The sequence below is a fragment of the Poecilia latipinna genome, unplaced genomic scaffold, assembly GCF_001443285.1.
Source record: "Poecilia latipinna isolate Pla-1442-1.1 unplaced genomic scaffold, P_latipinna-1.0 Scaffold432, whole genome shotgun sequence".
In the NCBI taxonomy this organism is placed as follows: domain Eukaryota; kingdom Metazoa; phylum Chordata; class Actinopteri; order Cyprinodontiformes; family Poeciliidae; genus Poecilia; species Poecilia latipinna.
In genome coordinates, this window is record NW_015113048.1 from 249,077 (window position 1) to 267,826 (window position 18,750).

The 18,750-nt window shown below is 40.1% G+C and overlaps 1 protein-coding gene and 1 long non-coding RNA gene across 3 annotated transcripts; one reads left to right on the forward strand and one right to left on the reverse strand.

Moving 5' to 3' along the window:
* Positions 1–2,861: 2,861 nt before the first annotated feature.
* LOC106950973 (radixin-like) lies at positions 2,862–17,451 on the reverse strand. Of its 2 annotated transcripts, XM_015038181.1 has the most exons (15): positions 17,262–17,451; positions 15,430–15,509; positions 10,903–10,986; positions 10,688–10,783; positions 10,415–10,537; positions 10,087–10,238; positions 9,586–9,669; positions 9,198–9,344; positions 8,353–8,449; positions 8,090–8,253; positions 7,621–7,751; positions 7,364–7,524; positions 7,173–7,265; positions 5,728–5,964; positions 2,862–4,694 (listed from the first exon to the last, which is right to left on the reverse strand). In XM_015038181.1, the coding sequence occupies exons 2-15, from the start codon at positions 15,439–15,441 to the stop codon at positions 4,530–4,532; spliced, it is 1,746 nt and encodes a 581-aa protein (XP_014893667.1). In that variant the 5' UTR covers positions 15,442–15,509; positions 17,262–17,451; the 3' UTR covers positions 2,862–4,529. The 2 variants fall into 2 exon arrangements, with proteins under 2 accessions (XP_014893667.1, XP_014893668.1); XM_015038182.1 differs by lacking the exons at positions 10,087–10,238; positions 10,415–10,537; positions 10,688–10,783; positions 15,430–15,509; positions 17,262–17,451 and having other exon boundaries at positions 10,903–10,961.
* Positions 11,679–12,793, forward strand: LOC106950975 (uncharacterized). Its single transcript, XR_001425721.1, has 2 exons — positions 11,679–12,189; positions 12,359–12,793. It is a non-coding gene; the product is annotated as an uncharacterized LOC106950975 (long non-coding RNA).
* Positions 17,452–18,750: the final 1,299 nt, after the last annotated feature.

Genomic DNA, 18,750 nt, shown 5'->3' on the forward strand with positions numbered 1-18,750 from the left:
TACTTCAGGTTGTTCGTCTAAATTTTTGTCTCCCACCAACCATTTAACTTATTTTGAAATTTTGTGGGGAAACGTATCCTGATTTATGGTTTTGCCAGCAGTTAAATTATATAATTTTTAAATCTATATAAACCCCCCCAAAGTGTCACAAATCAATGAAAAACTAGTGAACATATATCTCAAATAAAATTCTAAAGTACAATAAAATGTATGTCCTTGTTGAGCTTTTATGAATTTTTCTAGTCAAAATATGACAAAATCATTTAAAGGTCTGTGAGCCCTATTTAAGAGGTAAAGAAGCTTCCATTTTTGAGAGTTTCAGTCTAATTTAAACTCAGTTTAGCTTGAGGTGATGTTTTTTTATTATTGTTACAACAAGACAAGAACTTTCCATTTGTAGATTGAGTTGCTCCGTGTTTAAGTTTCTGACTTCATGGTTCTTCTGAAAGTGGACATAAAAAACAAAGACATGGACGAGGAGTGACAGTAGATAATACAACTTGTATAGAAAGCACAAAGTTTGAAAAAGTTTTGTGAAAAGCACCCGATCCAGCATTCAACTCCAAGTAGAGTTATCTATATTTTGTCAATAATTGTATATAAAAACACAAATGCACTACAAGAACACATCAATATGAAAGAGAACAATCTTATAGAGTATTTGATATGTCAACAAACATAAAAAGTCCAAGTTCAATGTCTGGAAGAGCAAATAGTTTTATCAAGGATTGAAAACAGAGATAAATGTGTTATGAGTTAGAAAAGAGAAGGTTCTTATGGTGTGGTGGGATTGTCATCAGTTCTTAAACCAAAAGGTCATAAGTTCAAGTCCTGGTAAGTTCTCTGAAAGGCCTTTTGATTTGTTGGCTTGTTTTTGCCTTTTGCCAACATTGACTGCAGAAAAGATAAATGGGCCAGGAGAAATTTCCAAAGCATAGACGGGCCTATGGTCTACAGGTTATGGCATCAGATGTCAATTATGAAGGTCAAGGGTTCAAATCCTGATCTTGGACCATAAATTAAGTGGATATTCATGTGTAATTTGGTACTTAATGTAATTTTTAGATTAAAACACACAAAGTTCATCATAATCAGTCAAAATTAAGGCTAAATGTAAAACATTTCTGCTTAAATATCTTATTTTTTATCAATCAATTTTTATTCCAGGAATGCACCGATTTCAAAGTTTTTTGCTGATACTGCCGATATTCCTGTTTTGCTGGTTTTTATGGAAAAACAGCAAAACAGGAATGTCGGCAGTATCAGCAAAAGCTTTGAAATCGGTGCATTCCTGGAGTACAAATGCACCGATTTCAAAGGTTTTTGCTGATACTGCCAATTTTTCATTTTCTCTGTTTTTAATGTAAAAAAACAGCAGAATGAAATATTGGTAGTATCAGCAAAAAACTTTGAAATCGGTGCATTCCTGGAGTAAAAAGAGATTGATAAAAAACAAAACATATTTAAGCAGAAATCATGTTTTTCTGAACACATAGCCTTTATGTTGACTGATTATGATGAATTTTGTGTGTTTTAATCTAAAAATCACATTAAGTACCAAATAAAGCATGAATATCCACTTTATTTACAGACCAAGATCAGGATTTGAACCCACATCTTTTGTACCTGATGGCTGATGCCCTAACCTGTGGACCACACAACCTTCCACGCTTTAGAAGTTTCTCATGCCACATTTATATTTTCTGCTGTCAATAGTGCGTTTGAAAGATGCTGACAAAATAGACATCCTTTCCATGCACCGATTTCAAAGTTTTTTGGTGATACTGCCGATTTTTCATTTTCTTGGTTTTTTGCATGAAAATCGAGAAAATGAAAAATCCTTTCCAGGACTTGAACTCAGGTCTTTTGTTCTTGAAGTCTGATGCCATAACCTGTAGACCACATGATCTTCCACAGTTTGAGTGACATATGTTGACCTGATTTGATCTTCATGTAACAAGTGAGACTAATGACGTTTTCAGGGTCATTTTACTGCTCATTGAGTGACAGGTTTAACTAACGGCCCTCAGTTTAAAGGTGTGACTACCTGCACCACCACACCTGGATTGACTGGTTTAATTAGATGCTCTGCAAGCAAACAGGCTCTTCAGAGTTTTAATTATCGTTCAAGTTTGTTTGTATGTCACATTTCAGCAACAAGACAGTTCATAGTGCTTTATTTCATAAAGACACAAAACTACACAATCATGAAAACACCATCCAGCAAACAATGGAGAAAACCAGTAACATTACATTTTGATGAATGTCATCACAAAAAGCATCTTTGCACAACGGATAAGTTGCTCAATGTTTCATATATTATGGTTCAAAAGGCTCAGTCACCATTGACAGTAGAAAAGACAAATGCGCCACGAGAAATTTCTACAGTGTAGAAGATCATGTGGTCTGCAGGTTATGGGATCAAACCTCAGGTGTAAGAGATGCGGGTTCAGATCTTGGTCTGTAAATAAAGTAGCTGTTCATGCTTAATTTGGTATTTAATAGGATTTTTAGGTTAAAATGCACAAAGTTAATCATAATCAGTCAAAATTAAGGCTATATGCTGCTTAAATATGTTGATCAATCTATTTTTACTCCAGAAATGCACCGATTTTAAAGTTTTTTGTCTATATTTCTGTTTTGGCATCAAAAACAGGAAAAAAGGAATATTGGCAGCATCAGAACTTAAAGATGCAACAGCACCAGGAGATTTTTTTTTCTCTCCTAGACACTTGGAATACACACAAAAAATAATTTCAAGGACTAAAAGTGGATTTTTCAGGACATGTCTCCTCTAAGTTGTTATTGAAGGACGGGGGAGAAATGTGGCATTTGTGTTTTAAAGAATACATACAGCAAAACAAGTTTAAAATGTAAAACTTTTATTTGTGAGCCAAAGAAATGGATCATGATCCACCTGTGCCCTCTAACTTAAACAATACAAACTAAAACATCAGAAATAAAAGACGGGGAACAAAAAAAAAAAAAATCATATCAAAAAGTGACAGCTGATGCCAGAGCCAACACCGTCAGCTTCTTTGTGTCAAACTGAAGATTTCACGGCTCAGACACGGAGATTTTGAGAGCACGGGCAGACATGATGGCAAGCGTTTCCCTCCTTCGGTGGAGCCGGCAGTTGAAACGACGCCTGGCTGCTGGTTTTCCAGTTTCTGTTTTTTTTTTTAAATCTCCAGGCGCTGGAAGCACCAGATCATTTCTTTGCACCTGCTGTGGCAAAAACCACGGCAGAAGATGCAGAAGTTGAACACAAAAAGCAGGCCTAAAAACTGTGAACCAACACCAGCTGTCAGGTATAGCAAAAATAAAACTATTATTGGAAACTATATTTCACTATTGTGTTAAATCTGAATTAATAGATTTTAGGGGAAGGAACTTTGTAATTTTAACAACAAAAAAAAACAAAACAAAAACAAAACAACAAAAAAAACATTACGAGTTTGTTTCTTTTACATAAAGGCAGGGAGGGGAGGACGCATCCCAAGTATTTGACTTTCAGTCACCACTGCTTTAATTACTGAGGTAGAGATGCGTCCCGCCTTGGGACTGATGTTTTCATAAGCTCTCCAGTCAGAGAGGTGCCGAGGCTTCAGCTTCCATGTCCTTAAAAACCACCGAACCGATCCGCCCACATGTCCTTCGAACTCCCTTGGTTCCTTTGTGAGCTGGTAGGCAGAGAAAACCATCGACGGTGACTGGGAATGAAACACTGGGGACTCGACTGGAAAGCTCCAAAACACACACGGCATCACTACAACCGAACCATTTAGCTTATCTTTAATAATACTTTTATACTTGAGGGCAACGGCTGAGTGGCACAAGCTGATTAGTTACTGCTATGAATATATATATATATATATATATATATATATATAAAACATTTTCCCTTTGTAATCTTTGCTACATTCAATTGTCCGAACTCGCTGCTTGACAGAGGCTCTTTGTTCGTTTCTAATTCACAGAAAAGATTTCTTTTAAAATCTCAAAAAATACTGGCGGTTTTTGATCAGCCTGCCATAAAAAAACCAAAAAAACTGCAGCTCCGTTTCTTCCACATAAACCTCTAAATATTAAATCAGTTTGAATTGAAAGGACATAGTGAAGTAACCTCAGCTCTAATATTTGATATGTTTTTCACATGATGTAACAGAAGCTCTCCAAACGCTGATATGACCTGGTTTATCCCCACATCATCGATAAAACAAGCGAGAAACAAAAGCAGAAAACGAAGGGGATCCGACTAAAGCTTTGCATACATGGGTCAAGGAAAACAAGAAAAACAAAAAATTAAAAATAGCTTTCTATGGCCAGGTTGATTCAGTACAAAATAAAACCTAGCTTTTGGTTTTACAGTTACTCTTTCCCAAAACATTTTAGGATTAATGATGACTGGCTCTGGCGATGAATATCTAGTTCAGAGCGGCTCTCTCTTAGGAAGCTTTGGCAATGTCCGACGAGCGATTTAACCAGACGGCCTGGGCAGGCGGAGGGTAAAAGAGGCGGCTCCGCTTTCACATGGACTCGAACTCGTCGATGCGCTGCTTGGTGTTGCCCTGCCGGATTTGTCGCAGTGTTTTGTACTTGTCTCGGCCCTGCTTGACGTTCTCGGCGTGCAGCACGTCGTTCTGCGTCTTCTTGGTCTCGTCTCGGGCGTCGGCCAGCTCCGAGCTCAAAGTCTGGACGGGAGAGACAGAGGAAGCCGAGGTTGACGAGGCAAACGGGAGGGAGGACAAATGGAGACAAACGTGAACAGGACAGAGGCAGAGGGGGTGATCTGATCAAAGCTGGAGGTTCAAAATGCTTTTTTTTTTTTTTGCCCCCTTCATACTGTGAGCAGTCATTATGAGAGCATTCCTTCGCTCAACTTTCCTATCATCACTTTCTGTCAACATTAATAAAATATCCCAAGTTTCACTCAATGTCTGAGCTGGTCTAAGCTTAAAAACTTGACTATTTCTCTGCATATCCGATTCCTAAGAATTTTTGTTTGGTTCATTTTGTCCAGGTTTATAAGGTTCTTTGGAGACGATTGTAATTTGTTTTGGTTGTATAGCTTTAGTACGAGTCCTGGCCTATGCAGCAGCCAAGCTTGTATTTGAATTTTTTTTAATTTTATTTTTTAAATGCTGCTAAATCCAGATGTTTACACACACTGCATGAAATAAATTTATTAAAACGTTTAGAAACATTAAGGTCGAGCAAAAAAACGACCGAGACGTGGATTGTTTCTGTATGCAGTGCATGCAGATATCTGGATTCAGCTGTATGTGAATAAAGATGGAAGAGGAAACAGATTTTTTGGGGGGCGAATGAGTCGAGTGTCTGATTGAAGCCGGGCTACAGTCTAAGCCAGCACAGCTCCTGCTGAGGGCAGGAGGATGAAGACGAACGGACAGACAAGTGTGCCTTTCTCTTACCCTTATTTGCCATTGCTTGGCCCGTGTTTCTTCTTTGTTACAAAACTGCTGTTAGAAAATAATATAGTCTTGTTGTTATTTGCTTTCGTGGGATGTAAATGTCTTTGTTTAATGAACCTTAAATAAGCAGTTTTTGTTTTTTTTCTGGTTAGATTGTAGCAGCTTAACTGAAATGTGCTCCAGACCAAACGTTGAAAGTGGTTTCAGAAAAACGTTTGGCTCACGAAGCCAGACGCCACCTTCCTTCCTTCCTTGGAAACGACCTCTGAACCCTTTCATCAGCGCTTCTCACCTGCAGCTGCTTCTTGACCCGCTCGTTCTTCTGCGCCTCGGTGACGCGAGCCTCTTCGCTGCGGAGGTCCAGCTGGCAGACGCCCTCGTTGGACAGCTCGGCGCTGGCCTCGGCGTGGTTCTCGTCCTGCTCGTCGTGCTCGTGCTCGGCGTCGCCGCCTGGGTGAGCGGGCGCCGGCGTCACGGCGCTCTTCAGCTCCTCCTTGGTCTTCTCCAGGTCTTCCTGAGCAGACAGAGCCTGCAGGCGAACAGAGAGAGAGGATTATACGGACGTTAAGACGGAGAATCACCAGGCTTTTGGAGCTGGGCTTGGCGCCGTCACAAACATACATGCTAACCTTGCATATCCGCATTATTAAAGTCACAGTGTCTATGTGGGATAAAGCTCGTCAAATGTCGCAAGGAAGTGTTAAGAAAAGGCTAAAAAGATGATAAAATACAGAGATAGGTTAAGATTAAGTTGGTTAAAAAGCCCTTGGAAGTCAAATTTTCAGATTTTTTCCCCACATGGATAAGTGGGCAAACTGATGGATGGAAAGAGAGACACAACGGACGGATAACAGAAATAAATGGGTGAACATTCGGACAGACGCAGAAAAAGACAAACACGCACAAAAAAGAATAAAACGGACGGACAAACTGATGGGTAGATAAAAGAATGAATAAAAAGTTAAATCCATGAACGGATCATCTAACTGATGGGTGGACAGAATAATTAATGTTTAGATGCACAAACCAACAAGTGGGGGGGAAAAAAAGTGAAGGATATTAGGGGTGTAACAGTACACAAAAATAAAGGTAAGTTACATACCTTAGTTTTAATGTGGCGGTTTGGTTTTCGGTTCGTTTTAATCAGAAGAAAAACAAAATTTTATCCCTCCTTTTACTTGAATCAGTAAAAACACTCTGGTTAAGAACTGACCGGCGATTACTAAAGCAGGTAGAGAGACGACGACTAAACCGCTTCAAATTGGTTATCCTAACATTCGCTAATGAAGAAATATGAGCCAAAGTACGAGTTAGACTCGCATATTACAAGCAAACCTGTCGTCTGAAAACAACGTCTGCCATGATAAAGACTGACACAGCCTTGGAGGCAAGTTCAACGATGTCAGGTGACATCATTTAAGGTGAGCCATTTAGTAATCTTTGGACTCCTTTTCTTCCTCAATTGGTGTTAAATAAACCTTCATGTTGTGGGCTCTACTTTGTTTTGGTTTAGTTTTTTATTATGTTGTACAGTTGGCGGATGTCCGTTTCTGTCACTGCTTCTCAAGAGTTAAAACTGACTTTGAAATATGGAATCAACACCCTGAGCGAACATCACACTTGGAAAAAAAAAAAAAAAAAAAAAAAAAAGGAGTGATACAGAATCATATGTCTTAAATACTCCTGACACACACATTCAGTTTTTACAATCTTTAAAAGTAATGATGACTGCAGTACCTTGTGCTGCCACTCGGTGGCCTCATCCTCCTTCTTCCTCTTGGCATCCTCTAGGAGAGCAATCTTCGCTGTGAACTCGGCCAGCTCGGCGGCCTGGGACAAAAAAAAAAAAAAAAAAAGACCGGCCGTGTTACAGACACCGAGCGCAAACACTAGATGAGTTTCAAACGTGCCAAAAGCCAAAAACAGACCAGTTGCTCTTGGGTCTTCTGCTGGTCTGCCGCCTGCTTGGCCAGCTCCGCCTTGGCCTCTTCAGCTGCTTGTCTCTCCCTCTCCAGCTTCTCGGCCTCCTCTCGCGCCTTCTGTCTTTCCTGCTCCAACTCCATGGCCCGGCGAGTCTGTTCTTCAAGCTCTAGCGGAGGGCACAGACACGGGTCCAAGTTGATTTAAACCGACGGTGCAGTCGCAGCAGACATGATGGACGGAGGGAACAGAAGAGTAGGGGTACCTCTCTGAGCCTTCATGGTCTGCTCTTCGATCTGCCGCAGCCTCTCCATGAGCTCTTCCTTCTCTCGCTCTATTCTGTCCTTCTCCTTCTCGGCAAGCTCTCGCTTCTTCTTTTCATTCTCCAACTGGGCCCTGAGAACATTCATAATCAATACGCCAAGTGACTGTTTCTGTAGGGAGGCACAGGGCTTCGTCAAATGATTTGAACACATGAAGAAACGCGGGGCGTTAGGGACTAGAACTCTAGTTGACACACAGCTGCAGTCCATCTTTGATGATGGTAAAAGTTTCACTCTGGGTTTAAAATTCTTCATATAATCAATTTCAAGTTAATTTTTTTTAAAATGTTTTTATTTTTTTTTTCTTGATGGGAACATTAAACGCATTTTGTTGGGTATTTAGTCTCTTGGAGGTCATTTTTTTCAGTCTGTTCAGTGTTTTCTAAAGCGTGTTACTGACAGTGCTCCTACCTTTCCATCTGCTTGTGGTGCTTTTCCTCCCGGGCCTGGGCCTTCATCTGCTGCACTTCAATGGTGTCAGGCTTTCTTCTCCTCATGTACAACTCGTGGTTACCCATACACAACGCCAAAATACGCTTGTTGATGCGCAGTCGCGGGGCGTAAAAGACAAAGTCCTGGAAATATTGAGAGTAAAAAGTATACGTTTTCTTTTTTTTTTTTTAAAGAACTTGCATTGGTTGACGCCTCAGGCTCTCTGACGAACGTTTACTCACAGGTGCTTTTTTGTCAATAGGCTTGATCACAAACTTCTTGTCATTAAAGGAGATGTTTCTGATCTCACTCCAGGGGAAGCCGATCTTTGGCGTCAATCTGAAAGAGAGGAAACGGCAGAATTTAATTTTGAGTTTTCATACAAAGAATTACACCAACACCCACCATGGGTGGATTTAGCATTAAAAGTGGTTCAGACAATCAGGAATTACAGGCTGCTTGCTGCATTGGGATGCTTGCTTTCTCGTTTACTTCTCATGTTTCTTTGATAAGGAAAGAAAGCTGTAATCTTTGATAACGCAGATTGCTATCAAGAGGACATCCCATAAGATCAGAAATCCATTTTCCGTTTCCAAAGTGTGAAAAATAAATCCGATTCATCAGAACAGGAAATCCCCTGGAACAATAAAAAGATGGGAGTTTTCCCCTCCTTCCACCTTCTAACAATATCTGTAACTCTGCACCTTCAGGCTTAAGGTTACACCATAGATATCGTTATGACGACACACATTGACAAACCCCCACCAACTGTTACGACTGAGACATTAGGATATGAGCTTCCAGCTGATGGAGCCTCTGCAAAATTACAGCTTTATAGCTTAAAAATCTTTTTTTTTTTTTTTAATTCTTATAGTACGAGTAAATAAATTCCCAATGGATTTGCTACAGATATTCATTGGGACCAGGCTTTAAATACAGAATACAAACTGAAAACATCTTTGCATTTCCAAACTGTAATCCCTAAAAAGGACACATCTTTAATCCCAAAACCTGTAAAAATATTTTAATGAAATTCAAACTGTGATACTAGATGTGTGTTTAAGTTGTAGGCTTGTGAATCCCTTACTTGTCCTCGTGTTCATAGATGTTGAGACCCAGAGCGTCCACGCCCAGCCACAGCTGTGTGCCCTTCTTGTTTTTGATCTCAAAATAATTCACTCCGTACATTTCCAGGTCTTGGGCAATTTTTAGGTACTCCATCATTGAATCTTCTCTAAAAAAAAAAACAAAAAAAAAAATAAGAGAAAATATTTTAAAACTATTACAACTATTAGAACAAAGCATTTTCTTGTAAAGGAGAATATATTTGACTGTTTTATCAAATACAAATTGGAGAAGAAAGTTAAATCAAACCTGGCGAAATTATATGGCGTTTTGTCACATTTAATCCAGTGATATTCTAACATTAAATGACAAATCTAAGCACATAATGATAGAAACACCTGAACAGCTACCTGAGCATTCCTTTGTGCTCCTCATGCCAGGTCTGTATCCTGTCCTCCCATTGCTCCTTCGTCAGCTTGTGCTGCTCCAGAACTCTGGGGGAAACACACAGACGGTGACGTTCACCTGAAGGAATGTCAAATAGCCTAAAATTGCTTCCTCTGGAGGAAATAATACAAGCACTCCAACAGGGAATGAAAAACAGTTGATTTTCCTTTCACAACAAAAGGGGTCACTCTCTGGAGGGCTGACCTCCAGACGTCAGGCGTTACAAAACAGTCTGGACTTTTTTTTTTTTAGTTTTTATCACATGACAGTTAAAATAAAGATATCTTTATTTTATTTTGAGCAACAATGCTCTGAATTCAAATGCAAACAACACATTTCTGGATTTAAAAAAAAAAAAAAAACTTTGAAAAACAAATGTATTCTTGTCCTTCCACTTCACATTTCCGCACACCTTTGTGTTGTCTAGTCGAAAGCAGGGTCTATTGTTGTGAGCGTTCACATACCTCTGAGGCAGCAGTCTGTCATGGGTCAGGTATCCAGCCTTGTGGACGTCTTTGTTGTAGTCTCCATACTTGGCCTGGACAGCATATGAAGCCAGCAACACGGCCGTCTCTGGAGGACAGTAGTTCTCGTCGTTCAAAATGGCCTCTTTGACCTGAAAAAGAAATGAAAATGGAAAAACAAACAAACAAAAAAAAAAAAAAAAAAATCGCACATTAGAGATCCTGTGTCCAGATTTTTATTTTAAGTACGAGTGGAATTATGCAAAGGTTTACTTTTCTTTACAAAAAATAATAATAATAAAAAATTGTTTTAAATGAGCGTTTTTACCTGCAAGAAGAAGAGTCTCTGTGTGATCTCTTGGATCAGTTCCTCAGAAACGTCCTCTGGGAAGAACTTGGCCCTGAACTTGAACTGCAGAGGGTTTTCTTTTTTCACATCTTGCTGGGTCACCTGGGAAATATAACCAACATTGTGATCTATCACTGTCAGTTTGTACCAACTAAGCAAGTTGGACAAAATTACTTGACATTTTAATTCAAACACATGCAGAAATACCTTTTGCAGATTGCTAAAGTAGAAATTATCCCCCCAAAAACTGACCTTTTTATTCAGTTTTAGCCAGGTGACGTAACCTTTACTGTCCACATACTGCAGACCGAAGAACCAAACCTCCCGCAGACCTACTGTTTTCACCACCTGGAATGGAAAATAAGGAAAAACTGCGCATGTCAAACCTTCCACGGCAAAGTTTTTAAAATCCTCCTCATGATAAGTGCAGACATGGTGACATGTTTATCTACTTTAGTGAGACTCACCTGGTCAAAAAGCTGTTTTCCTGTGGTGCTGGGCTGGATGGCAAACTCCAGCTCTGCATCCATGGTGGTCACACGGACATTGATCTGCACAAAAACATAAAAACTGTCATTTACTTTGATTATACTATCAGACAGACATAGGTACAACTACCAGGATTTTCCTGGCTGATAAAGTGAATACAGCGAAGTGACCAAAAACAGGAGGAGCTCTCAATTCATTAAAAAAAACAAAAAAAACTATTTCCTGTACTTGATCTAGCATTGACACAGAAGACTCAGTCATGAGAAAATTGGCTGATTCAGATCTTTGGCCATCCGACTGCTGCATCTCTAGTCCTACTATAATGCCAAAGGCTTCATTGACTAAATGAAAATTATGCAATAATGGACTTTCTATTAACTCATCACTGCATTTGCTGATCTCCTTGAGCTCCAAAAGTAGAAATAGTACAACTTTTTGTGTGAACCCATTTATTTAATAGATCTGCTCTTATCAATCCAACAGCGTCACAAATATCCAATCTAGAGTGTTTTTTGTGTTTTGGTGAATCTCTCTTGTGTCATCCATAGTTTAGTCCTGAATTTCAAAGCGAAAAACTTTCCTTTACCAAAGTAAAGCAAACTCCTCAAAGATCCTCAAAATATATGTGGAATACAACATATCAAATGACAAAAAAAATATATATATATATCAATTCCTGCACTGCTGGAATTGTAAAGGAACTTTAATGGAATATGCAGCAGAAAATTTATATTTTAGCCGTCACGCATTCATGTTGTGGGATGAAAGTGTCGAGGGCAGTTGAAGGGTTGTAGCGGCTGTCTGGGGTCTATTGGCATACCACGGCAGTACAAACATATTAAGTCGCTTCCATCATACAGACCAAGCACAGCATTGTGAGAAAGACCAATTCTTCAAGCCTGCTGCTTACAGGCCTCTGCTGGGTGGAGCAGACGCTAAAAGACAGCCATTGGCTGTGGCTCCCTAAGCTGCACTGGCAGCAGGCCGAGCAGCAGCTGATGACAAAGAGCGAGGAGGGCTGACCTCAGAGGCATCTCACATCCTTCCTCTCACACCTACGTGCACGCAGCAGCACAGCACATGAGCTCAGTGGCGGTTTGCAGCACATGATGAGAAGCGGGAAGGCACTTAGCAGGGCGGATGGTGACAAGCAAGTAGGGCAGGGTGCAAACGCCAAGCGCAAGAAAACGAAATGACATTGTGAACGAGGCAGAGCGCAACAGGAAGTACGAGAGGAGATCTGGGGAAACCGTGATGAAATTACAGTAAGAGAACTTAAGAACCAAAAAAAAAAAAAAAAAGCTGAGGAGACGATTTTCTCCTTTTTCTGCTTAGCAATTATACACAAAACATCAGGAATGATTGTTTTGGATTCCTCTGCTCTAATTTTAATCAATTTTTCTGCCATCATTCCTCTCTCGTGGTTTCTCTCAGCGTCGTCCCAAGTATGAATAACCCAGGAAACCTGAGAAAACGCTGAACTTAAACCTCGTGACTCCCACTGAGTACATGTGAAAAGCTGGAGCATGCCTGAGACAGGAGTCAGAACTGAACACGCACTCATCTCTGTTTTTAAGTTGTGACACTCTGGTGTTTGTGCGCCGCGTTTGCGGTGAAGCATGGAGTGGGACGCTGCCAAAATATTGGAAACCAATATGCTGAGGAAGAGGAATCTCGTCTGGAGCAGACAGTCAGTTAATCCCTTCGCTTGCAGACAGAGGGGGAGGAGATGAGCGGCAGCAACATGCTGGGGCTTTGACGCCGCTAATCAAACAAAGCAACAACTGCGATGTCTTCGAGAACTGACTTTTGCAAGTCCATTTGTTAGAGATATAATACAATTAAAGTTATTATTTGTGTGAAATTAGACTATCATCAATTGTCTGTTAGCTTGTTCCACACCAAACAAAGTTGCAGTTAGTGCGACATGGGAGTTCCTGAACGTGATGCACAGTCTGATCGGAAATAGATGAGATCTTTGAGTTTCCAACCAGCTGGTCACTGATTGGGCCCGTTGAGGCGTCTCTACCGATAAAGCACACGCAGTAAAAGTAGACAACACATGGAAAGAGACCGGCACACTGGTTAGGAACAGCAGATGACCACCTCAGTCACACAGACAACAGGAAAAACGTGACAAAAGCATTAAGTGGCTTCACCCTGATGGGTAAATCCTCAGCCAGTCAAAGAACTTTCAACCAGCTTTATTTACTTCTTTTGCCTTTTTAAAAAAACAAAAAACATTTTCTCCACATCCTCTTCCGCGGTGCTAATCTTACTCAACTTTAGCCTTCTTTAAAGATTTGTGCAGCATCATTACCGGTGTGCGGTCAATTTATGAGATTCTCGCTCTCCATTTCAGCGGCAGAGCTCAGTTCTCACTGTGATTTGGCCATTGTTAAACATGCAGCTGTTTAGTCACCGTAAGCTGTTTACAGAGGCTTTGCCGAGAGCGGTCTTAAAGCAAACCCACGCCGACTGCAGCCAGTACAGAGCTGCTAATCTGAGCTGCCAGGCTCAGAGCAACTGTCTGTCCCTCTGATTAACCTCCCAGCACACCGAGGGAATCCTCCCACACGGGGAGGGGAGGCCAGAAAGGCCGAAAACTGTTCATTAGAGAGCAGGGTTGTCAGTTTACAGATACGTTCTGAAAACCTGGACGGGATCTTTACGTTGTGAAGCTCGGCCTTCCTCGACAGCCGCTTGGTTGCCTGGTGATCTGTCTGCGAGCTGCACTTTTACTTCCACAGAACCAGGATGTTGACTTAAACTGGGCCCCAAAAAGTACACAGCCCCCCCCCCCTCTCTCTCTCTCACACACACACACACACACACACACACACACACACTTCAGCAAATAGCCTCAAGTAAGAAATCAGAAAGTCTTCTTTACCAAACGGTTTCCAAGCTGAGGGAGTAAAATGTTAATACAAATGAACTCAAATATTTGTTTAAAGCAGAAACCAAAGACTAGAGATGGACCAATCAATCACCCATATATTGGAATCAATCAATCTGGTGGTTCTCGTGTTAAAGACTGAAATCTGTTTTTATTTCTCCTGCTTTTTGATCAAATGCATGAACCAGAACATAAAAATACGCTTTCATTACGACCCTCCCCAACCTAGTCTAGCTACAATACAAATGTCCGTTCTGTTTGATTAACTGGGTTAATCTAAAACACTGATATGGAAATGTGAGCTTTGCTTCTGAAGGTTCACAGGTTTGTGGTGAAGTTTTTTTAAATTTTAAACTTCTGTCACTCAAAAACTCAAACTTTACTTCGATATGAATTTCTTACTTTTGGTTAAGTCTGACCAGCCACTTCCCTTTTTTCCCCTCTCGTTCTTCCACAGACTACACTGCATAAAGAAGAGCGGCAATGTGTTTGATAGAGGATGTTTAAAAGGGGAATTACAAGATTTTTGTATCAAATAACGTTCCCTCGTACATATCTGATTTTTATTAAGCTAAAAAAAAAAAAGCGCCAACCTGTACTCCTGATGTATTCAATTAAAAAAAAAAAACCCAACAACTGATTTCATGCGGAAAAATTGCCCGATTCAAATCAATCTGATTGATTGGTGCATTCGTAAACAATTAGTTTCACATCCAGACATGAGAGGCACTTTAGAAAATCCAGAGATAGCTGGTAGCTATACAAAGCCACCAGATTTCTCTCTATGACCAGGCATTGATCCTAGCAGAGCAGCAGGTTGTTTACTGAACGATGAGAAGAGGAAGTGAGGGAGGAAATCAGTGCTCGGCTGTTCCTCTTTAAATCTCCCTGAAGCCCAAGCCACCTCCTACCATCCAAGAGCAGGGAGGCGCCTCACTTACAGCGCGCTTCAAATTCAGCCAGTTTGTATTTTGCAGCTTCCTAATTACAAGTCATATTTTTATTTTTCCAAAATACAGATGAAGCCTCTTTTAATGATAGAGTGTTGTCCTCTGCTGTAAAGAATTTAAAAATAAAAAAAAAAGTATAAATTTGAGTTAAAAGGTTGAGTTACAAAACTGTAAGAAGCAACTTTGCTCGCGAGCAGAAGAAAAACTTAGCCAGAACGAGACAAATGTGGAATAACTCGTTTAAAATAGCCAGGTTGATCAGCGCCAAAGGAGTGTGAGAACAAGGATCGCCAAGTCTAATTTGGATAAAGAGGCTCGACTGTGGAAAGCAGACACCCATGACAAGACTGCATCAAATTGGTTTTGTTTTGGCGCTGTTCACATCCTTGGACTGAGGCATTCTCTTTTTACCCTTTTCAACAACAATGGGTGCAGTGTTGCTGCTGCAGGCCCAGTGGGCTTGGCACTCTGCAAGACAGTATGGCTGTTGTTTACTTGGAAGAAGTGCATGAGGAGTGGAAGGAAGCAGGACGGCGAATGTACCACTTCCACGACTCTTCGCGTTTATCTTTAAGTAAATAGGTTTTGAACACAACAGGGAGACTATTTGCACAACTAACGCATGCAGGAATGACGCATAAATTACTCCATCTTACCGGTTTAGGCATGTTTGCTTCCTCTCCACCTTTCGCCCAACAGCTGAGAGGATAAATCCGTCAGCGGACGGAAGTGAGACCTAAAATTTAAAGAACATTTTTAAAAAAAACAAAGCAAACAAACAAAAAAACAAGTCATTTGGCAATGGATGAGTTCAGGGACAGTTAATACATTCAATTTTCACACCAGAGTCCAGAATCTCCCAGCCAAGTCTTGATAGAAGTATTGAAAGTTGCAAATAAAACAAGAGGAACTTTATGTGAAGTCAGGAGGGAAAAGGATGAAAACAAATACTTTCCCCATCTCTTTCGATGACAACACAAAACAAAGAGGTGCTTGTGCGGTGAATGCCACCATGTTCGCTTAAAGATACATAAGTGGAAATGGAAATAGTCAGAAGGGAACTGAATTGCAGCTAAGCCATTATGTACTTATTTAAGGGGGGAATACAGTCATTTATATGATAAATTCTGTGTCAAAAAAACAAACAAACTAAAAATCATTAAAACTTGTATGCATTTATATTCTGTCCCCAATTTAATACAGCTGAAAGTCTTTTGGGGCGTGTCTTTGCACATTTACTGACATTTCTGTCTTTCCTTCTTCATAAAATAGATTATATAAAGAGCAGCTTTAGCACATATTCTCAATGGGACTTGGATTTGTTCATAGAATAAGCAATTTAAACACAAGAACATGCTTTGATTTAATCAAACTGTAGCTGTGCCTGTAAGTTGAAGGCAGGCGTTTTCCTCCCCAGTCTTATTTGCATCCTCAAACCATTTCCATTTCCTTCTACGTTGTCGTATAAAGTCATTGCTCCTTGGTTTTAGATGAGCTATCCCAGCTTCCTAAGCGCTCGGCCAGACTGAGATTTAAAGAGGCAAAAGAAAATGAGGTGGATTAGCAGTGCTTGCCAACAACTGATGGCGTCACCCAGGACATGTTACTGCGGAATACAGTCTCTGCTGCCCAGATATTGAGCTGCTAGCATGCCAGGATAGTCGAGTACAGCAACAGTCTTCAGTCAGAGGTTTCTTCCAATTGGTTGCAAGACTGACTGCTACCAGACAGCATCACCGCCTACAAGTATTTGAAGAAACTTAGATGGTACGAGTTAAGACATTTCCCTTTTAGATACTTCTTGGACTTGCACTTTATTTTGGGCAGCTTAATGTTATAATTTTACCATAAAAGTGTCTAACTTATTAAAAATTAAAATTTAATCCGATTGATTGAAACAGTGCGGATTTTTTTTTACAACTGGGGCGTTTGAAGGCCAACATGTCTCGTTTAATCAGCTAGCTCACCTATTTACCCGCCGATTTGGCTTCCGTTTAAACTGAAATGTAACCACAACTTCATCAAACAGCGGCGAGACAACTGTTGCTCCGCTCGTAAAACACACTAGCATCAGACAGACGCCAACAATACTTTCAATGTTTGAGAGAAACAAACAGCATCTTCTTTTTGAGTTTCTAACTACAGCACGTCAATTTCTATCCGTGTAAATATACATTCTTTAGAAGGGAGCCGTTGAAATCTGACATTTTCATGCTAGTGGGTGTAGTCCGCATAACGGGACGAGCCTAGCCGAGGCTGTGAAGTTTTGCTTCTTGGTAATTCCCTAAATTTACCAACATAATTCAGAAAGTCGTTGAGAAAGGGCTAATAAAACCATGTTTTCTGAGAGTTTGTTCAGTTTAATGTACACAATCCGGTTTAAATCTATATTTGTGAGACGCCAACGGCGCGAGCACGAGGACATCCGCTAGTAGCGCATCAAAGTTGAAGAGAAGCTCATCTTTTTTTAAGGGAGAGGCAAACTCACCGGGGGTCGACGTGTCTTCCTCAAAATTCAAAGGAACAAGCTGAGCTGCAACCAATTGATCACAACGATAATTGAATGCCGATTCCCGTTTTTAAGTCTCTTACACTCAATCACCTACAGACATGAGAAAAGCGTTTAAGTCTAAACAACCGTAAGGCGATTTGGGGTGTCCGCGTCAATGTGCACGTAATAAAATACCGTATGTTCCGGTTGAAGCTTACAAAATAAAAGCCTAATTCGGGAAGGTTTGAAGAGGGAAGCAGTAGACCTTAAAACATTTCGGGTTCTAAAGGTTTTCCCCATAGATATAAGTCAAATTTTCCATATACTAAACAGGAATGCCACATCAAAGCTGAATACTAATGTTCTGAGTTCAAATTGGAAGTTGAAACATTTTATTTTGTAAATTCTATTTTATTTTGAAGCACAATTCCAACATTTCCGACCAAATCTTGGGTTCTTATTACAAACTTGACACGCTTTTATATATAGGGATGTTCAATATGGCTGTCAGGCAAGGCAGGGATGCAACATCTGACTGGGTTATTATACGTGCCGTTAAATACATGGAGGGTGGATTTAACTAGCTCAAAATCGAGTAGATAGCATCCACAGAAATTAACACATGAAGTATTTAATTTTTAGGAAGGAAAATAATAATGTACAAATTTTTGCATTTAAGAGCCTGAACTGAGTTGAGCGCCCCACTCTGGAAATATGAGTCCAGGCTCAAAGTTTAGGGGATTTTGCTAAGAACCACATACTAAAAATGTAAAGTATTGAATTCATATTTGCACTTCATCTTACATGTTTGAAGCTGATTGCCTCTGTTATATTCGTCTTAATGCCTGTCAATCTTTCCTAAAACATTTTCTATGAAAACTTATGCAGGTTGTGAAAATACAGTGAAATTTGGGGCAGCTACTTTTCAGAAATTATCCACAGGGTTGTTATACAGTCTGGGAAATTATGTTCATTGATTTTGCTTTAGTTAAGCATGGAAAAAGACATTGAAAAAAATATATATTCCCGGACTCAATCCTCATATTTCAACTCTAATACTATAAAACAACTCTGTTTTTTTATCCTATGGGAAAATTGTATTTTTATCTTTAAGAATGTAAGTGTGACAATTTTTTATTCTCAGAAATGTGATAAAATCAAGCTAATAGTTTCTGGTTGTGGCTCTCTAGTGACATCTGCAGGTTTTACGGTGTAAATGACAGAAAACATTTTCCGCAGCTGAGAACGATTCAAAAACGGTCCTGCATATTTCTAGCTGCGCTCACTGTAATCTCGCATAGCAAAGCTAGAAATGAGTTATTAACAACTATTATAAACTGATTCAAAACCTAAAAAGACACAAAGCAGGAACTGAACTAAGCTAACACAATTAAGAAGATGCAGCTGGATCCAACTACTTGAGGAGGCGGAGGCAGACGCAAGCAGGTAAGTGTTAAGGAAAGCTTTCACCATTTAAAAATCTAGT

What these genes read in the sequence shown, in the direction of transcription:
- LOC106950973 (XM_015038181.1), bottom strand. An exon ending in GGCTAAAACTGAATAAAAAG is followed by an intron (nt 10,538 to 10,687) that starts GTCAGTTTTTGG and finishes TATATTTCCCAG; the next exon opens with GTGACCCAGCAAGATGTGAA. An exon ending in CTATTGACAAAAAAGCACCT is followed by an intron (nt 8,254 to 8,352) that starts GTGAGTAAACGT and finishes CAATATTTCCAG; the next exon opens with GACTTTGTCTTTTACGCCCC.